The sequence below is a fragment of the Myotis lucifugus genome, unplaced genomic scaffold, assembly GCF_000147115.1.
Source record: "Myotis lucifugus unplaced genomic scaffold, Myoluc2.0 scaffold_36, whole genome shotgun sequence".
NCBI lineage: Eukaryota > Metazoa > Chordata > Mammalia > Chiroptera > Vespertilionidae > Myotis > Myotis lucifugus.
The window spans coordinates 666017-673934 of NW_005871084.1; the positions used below are offsets into that span (position 1 = coordinate 666017).

The 7918-nt window shown below is 37.0% G+C and overlaps 1 protein-coding gene across 11 annotated transcripts in view; it reads right to left on the bottom strand.

The window, feature by feature from the left end:
- Window positions 1-7918, bottom strand: part of TCF4 (transcription factor 4) — a 338045-nt gene that overhangs the window by 208605 nt on the left and 121522 nt on the right. For all 11 annotated transcript variants that reach the window (XR_002828866.1, XM_014454380.2, XM_006087108.3 and 8 more), the window contains one exon: window positions 6707-6803. Coding sequence is in view for 10 of the 11 variants with exons in the window: in XM_014454380.2 (XP_014309866.1) it covers window positions 6707-6803 (97 nt within the window). In the remaining variant the exon portion in view is untranslated. The remainder of the gene's footprint in view (window positions 1-6706; window positions 6804-7918) is intronic.

Sequence of the window (7918 nt, forward strand, 5' to 3'; positions counted from 1 at the left end):
ATAAGTTTATCTTATCTGAATACTGGAAACACAACTTTTTCAGTAGACTTTTAATAAATATTGATTTTACTTATTTCCTTTTATAAGTAAGATAATCTGTGGTGTGTTCACTGAAAACTGAAATCTATCACACTGTAATATGGTCTGTTTCCTGACAATAGGAAAAATTCTGTCCAGTCAAGGATACAATACCATAGAATAAATTTCTATAGCTGGCTCTGGTTTAGGGTTTTATCCTGATACTGTAACATGTAAGCCTGACTTAAATTTATGGGCTTTTCACTAAGGGTTTAAACCCTATATATATCTTATTCCTGCTTTATTCATGCATGACACCATTCAACAGCCATTTACAGAGTTCCTACAGCTCTGTGCCAAAGGCTGGTCCATGCATAACACTTTTCTCCTGGTGATGTGACTTAACAGGTTATTATCATATCCTCAATCAATTAAATCCCTTACGTACAGAGTTGGAACGAGTTAAGGTAGAAAAGAAATATCCATTTGAATCATGCTTTAAAAACTACATTTGGAAAATATATCACTAGCGAAATTACTTGAAGGTAAAACAGAGACAAATGGATTAGAAAGAATGATCAACACCTCTAAAGATAAAACACAGTATAAAGATAAAATGGCACACCTAAAAGATCAATCAACGGGTCTGTTCCACACTTAATTTAAAGACCTGAAAAGTGGCTGACTGGGGACCCATAGGCATTTGTAGCAAAACAGAGAAGAGAAAAGTTGTTCTGAGTCCCAGACTTAGCTCAAAGTTAGCATTAATAAAGTCATCCATGTTAACAGGATGACACTTAAAATGGTCTTATTTTTACTATTTTGGAAAGGCATTTTAAATTTAACATGTTAAAATAAGAAAACTCCCATACAAACAAAAAACTAACAAAAAATAAGGCCACTTTAAACATTTCTTCGCTCAGAAATTGCTTGTTACATTACCAGTCCAACAGATAACAGATAATATCAAGATAACCTCAAGCTAAAAAGCGTCCTTAAAAAAAGACAGTGAAAATGCACAGACAGGTCTTTACCAATGGACTTGCAAGATATCACTCCCTAACTTCAGAATACTTTCAGTGTGAACTGAAATTTCTAAAGCTGACATTCATATTCACAATTCCATTTCATGAAGTTACTAAAATATTATTTGACCTCTGGCACTTTTGAACATCCAGTAATTGCCATTATTGCACAGGTTTTTTATTTTCAATATTTATATTCCTGCATGGAAAAAGAAATCTGACGAAGAGGTCAAGTTAAATCTTACCAATGCTTTTGAAAAAAACTATGTTCCTTGTGGTCATTCTTTTCCTTTGTAGGTTAAAGTTTTCAAAACAGCTTTCCTATAAGAGCCTCATCATTGGGTAGTGCCAGTTTTACAAGGAAAAGAAACACTCCCTGTATTAGCATCTACTCACATTTGCCGTTTTACAAGAAGACTGTGCCACTAGCCTCTGCCACTGGGATTTGAAAAAACTCACAACACTTCACCTTTATGCTGGGCTAAACTCAGGGTAGCCATAAACACTTTGAAGTAATACAAACCTAAATATTCCTGCTAGGCAAACGGAGCAGTGGAACCGAATTATAATGAGCTAGCAGCTGTCACAATATGACCACAGTAACCAAATCAAAATATCAACCGCTAACCCAGATGAGATTCAAAGGTCATCCTATAAGCCAGCAGCTTTCTTCAGTTGTGCCTGAAACCTAGATCTGTTCCTGCAGTAAAATGTTCCACTGAGCTACTTTAGAAACCAGTGACTCTATAGTGGGAAATTACTTAGTGCACTGATAGAGAGAGTACCATTAGTGGGATGAGAACCAAATACCACAATAAGGAAACCGAACCATTCACAAAGGGACATGTAAAAACACAGCAGCTGATGTTGAACTAAGCTGCACCCAACCGTACAAAAGTATCACTTTTCACATCCTGCAGTTACCAAATGCATGTCTATAATCTTATTGGCAACTTGTTCGCTCAAACAATCTGGTTTTCAATTAAGGCTCTGGAACAATAAAAGGAAAATGCATCCTAAGATCCTTCCTTAGATCAAAAAGTTTTAGCTGGAAAATATATTGTATACTACTGTAAAAATATTTGGACAAATAATTACCTACAAAAGTTTAATGTTGGCAAAAATAAAACAAACAGTAAAGTTTTAAAAATACGTACTCTCTGCATATAGTTCTTGCCAGGAATTTCAAACTATTCCATAGCATACAGTTCTCTTAAAAACAAGACTCAGACCCACTGCCTCTCGGTCTGAGGAACTTATTCTGAAAGCCACCCACTGACCACCTATATAGGTTTCATCTAACTACTTAAAACTGCAGCAAACAAGTTTCCAACAGGTCAGGTATACAGTATTATCCTATATAATAAAAGCCTAATATGCTAAGTGTCTGGTCATCTGGTCGTCCGTTCAACCAATCAAAGCGTAACATGCTAATGATATGCTAAGGCTGCTCAACCGCTTGCTATGACTTGCACTGACCACCAGGGGGCAGACAGTGGACCAATCGATCAATCGCTATGATATGCATTGGCCACCAGGAGGCAGACAGTCTACCGGTCGATCAGTTGCTATGATGTGCACTGACCACCAAGGGACAGACACTCTGAAGGGTAAGTTAGCTTGCTACTGGCATCCAGCAGATCCAGACTGAGTGAGATGGGCCAGACATGCCCTGGAGACCTCCCTGCCTGGCCAGCCTCCCGTGTCCCTCCCCAGCCCTGATCGTGCACCAGTGGGGTCCCTCAACCTGGCCTGCACCCTCTCACAATCTGGGACCCCTCAGGGATGTCAGAGAGCCAGTTTCGGCCCAATCCCGCAGGCCAGGCCAAGGGACCCCACTGGTGCATGAATTTGTGCACCAGGCCTCTAGCCATTAATAATCACAAGTAGTCATAAGGAAGAAGTGATTTGCTTTCTCTTCAGTACAAAAAAGGACACAGAAATTGAAACATACTAAAAATGCAAACTGACCAAATGAAAGCAATGAGCCGGGGACTCAGGAAATGCCAGGTATAAGAGTCCATCAATTGGTCAATGCAGGCAGTCAACTCTGTGACTTGATGTTTAAAACTCCACACTCACCCACACTCACCCACACCAAAGGAAAAACAAAAAGCCATGCACACTTATTTTTTCAAAGAACAAATTTAGGGGCTTGCTGTTTTATCTGCTTTAATTATGTTCTTTAAAGGATGTACACAATATCAACTTCCAAAACTCTGTATGGCAACTCAAATTACAGAGTGCAAACTTGGTTATAAACCAAGAAATGTCATTAATTCTTCTAGCATAATAAGTGCTCTTGTGTTCATTTGTTTATTTTTACTTCAGGGATTCATAAACTATTAAATAGGGCACTATATTCAGACATGAAAGCTTATTTCTAAAACAGTAAATTAATGGAGTCACTCTATTAATCTTATAAATTATGACCCATTTTTCATAAATGAGATACACAAGTAAATCGAATTTTATTATTTTGCTGCCAAACGTAAGTATTATATTACAAAAACTGTAACATTTATTCAAAACCATTCGTGTAAAATATCAAAGTTCAGAATTGTAATAAAGTGTTTTATTAGCATAAAAGAGTTTATGAGCAAATGTTACCAATTCCTGCATCATTTCTCCAAAATAGTGGACTGCCATAAAGAACAATATATGTAATATTCATTCACCCCCAAAAGAAGAAAGTGGTTCATTACTTTTTTCTTTACTTGTAATAAACTAAATTTCACTAAGTGAACAGTTTACAAAAAAAAAAAAATCAGGTCATCTGCAGTTAATAACTCTTTCCCGTAAAATTAGTGTCACTTATTTCTGTAGCAGACGCCTAATTCAGTTATAGGCTTGATTGATTTGACAATAGAGAATCTGGTCCAATAAAGTGGCTGATTTATTTCTGATGCTATAGCTTTTACTCTAATGTGACATCATAGTAGAATTAAGTCTCTGACATGTAAAGAAATCTTTGTAATTAATGAAAACTAAACATTCTAAGAATGGATACAGGAATATTGCAAACACTTATATTAAAATCTAATACCTTCTTTTGATAGAATGAGAACTTCCAAAAAGATCATAACACAGAGTGTGGACTTGCACACAAAGAATAGTTTAGAATATACCATATATTCTATGAGTTTAAATTGTTCTTCTCTACGCTAATAGATCTTATTTTTTGTCTTTAATTTATTGAAAATGACCTACCTTCTCTTTGTTAAGATGCAACTTAACACCAAGCATCGCTCATCTCAAAAGTGGTTTCATTTTAAATAAACAGCAGCTTGAGCAAAATCAATGAGAATCTTTGTTCCCGAATCCTGCTCTGAGATACTCAAGCCAGTCAAGAAGGCGTTTGGGATGTGAGAAATTATAAGGGTGGGAAGAGTTTTTAATGTAGCATCGTAGTCAGTTCTCTAAAACTATTTCTTAAAAATTCTTTTCCAAACTAAAAATGCAAGGCACTTCATAGTTATTTAAATGTCTTTTTCTCTCTTTTTCCTTTTTTGCACACTGCACCATGCCCTCTCACTCTGAGGGTGACTTCCCTGACCTCAGTCTGACACTGCACCGTTAATGTCAGATAAACCATTTAGCCCAAGCACAATTCTTTTCTGTGCAAAAATCTGCTTGAGGTGGAAAATGTAGCAGTTTGTAAACAATAAAGAGCCATGTTTCAGACCAGACAGCTTATCTAACAGAGAAGGCCTTTCATTGGGAACAGTGGGTGGGAGCCTCCGGACATAGTAGCATTTCCTATCACAATGCAGGAGACTGTCTTGGCCTCCATATTTAAGAGTTTAATGGGAAGGAGGGCAGAAGGGATAAAAGAACACAGCTGACATGACTTTCAGCTTAAACAACAGCTAAGTGAAAAGAACTCTCCCTTCTAGCTCTAGACAATCATCCCGCTTATATTTTAAATATTATTTGGGTTGAAAAATGAATTTGGTTGTTAAAACAGTTGCCCAAAGGACAAAGGAACAACAATTATTTACTAGCTTTGTATCGCTTGACGTATTCTATAATATTAATTTATCAAATTGTTCTTTAGGAAAACTTTTTTAATGTATAGTACATGAATTTCTAAATAGAAATCGTAATTTATTTATTCTATTTTACTTACTTTACCTTGGACAGTTTTAGAACCTACTAAGGAAGTTCTTTAATATACTCTTCAAGTGCTACTTCTCAAGATTTTTATTTTTAAATTATTTTTTTTCTATTTTATGAAGTCGGGTAAGGATGAAAAGAGAAGCAATGGCATTAGAATTTAAAATTATTACTACTGTCATTGAAGTGTCTAAAGTTGTTTTTTCACTTTTAAGTTGATAAATATCTAGCCATCTGCATCTGTGCATCCTGAAAACAGAAAATGTGTTCTACCTTCCTATCAACAATGGATGAAAAACTGGGATTCCTGGTTTAGCTATAAAGTTGAAACATATACCTATATATTTACCATTTTAACGTAAAAAAAGCACAAACAGAATAACAACCTATGATCAAAGAGAATGTTGTGACTCTCAAAGTTGGGATGACACGTAAGGGCACAACATATGATATTCCCCATTAAAAATAAATTGCTAGTATTTCTCTGCTTTGTCTATTTTATGATAAATATCTGAAATTCCTCAGATGAATTTAATGTGATTTGAGGGGGTGGGGTAAAGACAGATTCAAGGACTATCTACCCCTTCAATAACGAGTAACTATACAAGGCTTAAAAATAGAGACATTCTTTAAAAGCATTTGCAATTATGGTTTCAGAATGATGTAAGTATGGCTGTATGTTTTCCTTGCACCAAGAAATTCAACTTCATTTATTGAGGATTCTCAAAAAAAAATTTGGCCAAGTTGAGAGATTTACTAATATTGTTAAAAACTCACATTTTACTAAAACAAATATTATTTTTTCAATCATAAATAAAGTAACCAGCTATTGAGACCTTTTAGGCCATTATGAATTATCTTTTCATTGCTTAAGTTACTGCTGTTAAACAAACATCCCACAGGGTAGTAAAAGCAGAAAACTATACTAACCAGTAGAAAGGGCATGCAAGAAGCTCGCAGACTGTCTCAAACAACACAGAGCTTGTTCTCAGTGAAGTAGGACGATGCCTGCCTAGACCACTAGCACTGTAGTTCACCCCCTGATAAACACACAACGAGATTTTACAATTCAACTTGAAGGCACTACTCTGACTTAAACATACTAAACCTATATGAATTATTAAAGGGGTTTCCATAACCTCATTAATAAAAATTCACAGTTAATACCGACGATATCTCATTGCCAATGAGCAGGCACAAATACATTTTTATTTTAAGTATTCACCACTTTTTATTTCATTAACCTTTACTTAGACAAGTACTATTGCATCATTGAAATTGTGATAAATGCTTAGTATCTAAGGAAGACAAAATGTTCCACGTAGATTCCATGAAATTCTGTAATTCCACATAGTAGGGAAACTTCGTTCTTCATGTGTTATTACCAAGCACAGACTATCAATATTTCCCTCCAATTTAAAATTACTATAGAGAACTGACTAAAAATCCAATTTCCTAAAAACAGAACATCTGTCTGGGTTTTTGTTCTCCTTTCCATGGTAAAACATTCATTCAAAAAAGCCACGTTAATTTAAAATTCGTCTTACTTTGTATTCTGGAATTGACAAAAGGTGGAGAGAGATTGTCATGTGACCCAAGGTCCCTGCTGGTCATGTGGTCATAGGGAGTCCCATCTCCATAGTTCTGTAAATAAAATAACAGCATTTACATACATTATCTAATTCAATTTTACATGAACAAAAATCAGCACATAAATTACCCACTAGTGAGTCCTCTCTGACCCAAAGAAATGAAAAGTCCATCATTCTGACCCAGGAACCTCATTATAAGGAACCTGAATTTTCACAGGTATAGTAGTTAAGAGAGGGCTCTAGAGTCCGCAGAGTTCAAATTTTCTTCATAATTGTTGTGAAATCTAGGGAACAATAATAATTGAACCAACTTGCATGAAATTGTTGACGTGGTTAAATGAAATAATGCCTGCAAAACACCTGACATAAAATATATTGTAAATATTACGTTATTATTTTGATAGGCCCACATTGTTTTTCTGAAAAAAGCAAGGTTGTACTATAAGAGAAAATACCCACAGCCTGTAATCAATAGCTTTTGAAAGACCCAGGTAGAGGCTTTGAAAAAGCAACACTTGGTTTTTTATGATATTGAAATTGCAGTGTTTGGTTATAGGTTGTTATTGTGGTTGTAAGAGAACTGGATCATTCCACAAGTAATTACACATAGAATATTAAAATTATTATAATACTAGAGGCCCAGAGCATGACATTCATGCACTGGGGGATGGGGGGGGGTGTCCCTCAGCCTAGCCTGCACCCTCTCCAATCTGGGACCCCTCAGGGGATGTCCAACTACCGGCAGTCAGACATCCCTCTCTCACAATCCGGAACTGCTGGCTCCCAACCACTCAGCTGCCTGCCTGTCTGATTGCCCCTAACCGCTTCTGCCTGCCAGCCTGATCACCCCCTAGCCACTCCCCTGCCAGCCTAATCGACGCCTAACTGCTCCCCTGTTGGCCCGATTACCCCTAACTGCCCTCCCCTGGCAGCCTGGATCCCCCCAACTGCCCTCCCCTGCCAGCCTGGTCCCCCCAACTGCCCTCCGCTGGAGATTTGGGCAACACTAACTACCCTCTCCTCCTGGCTGGCAGCCCCGTAATTGCTCTGCCATACAGACCTGGGCTTTCCTTACAGCCCTCCCCTGAAGGTGTAAGCAAGCCCGAAAGGACTCCCGATCTGATTTGGATATCATGCATTAACCATATCTGACTAGAGGGCTGATGC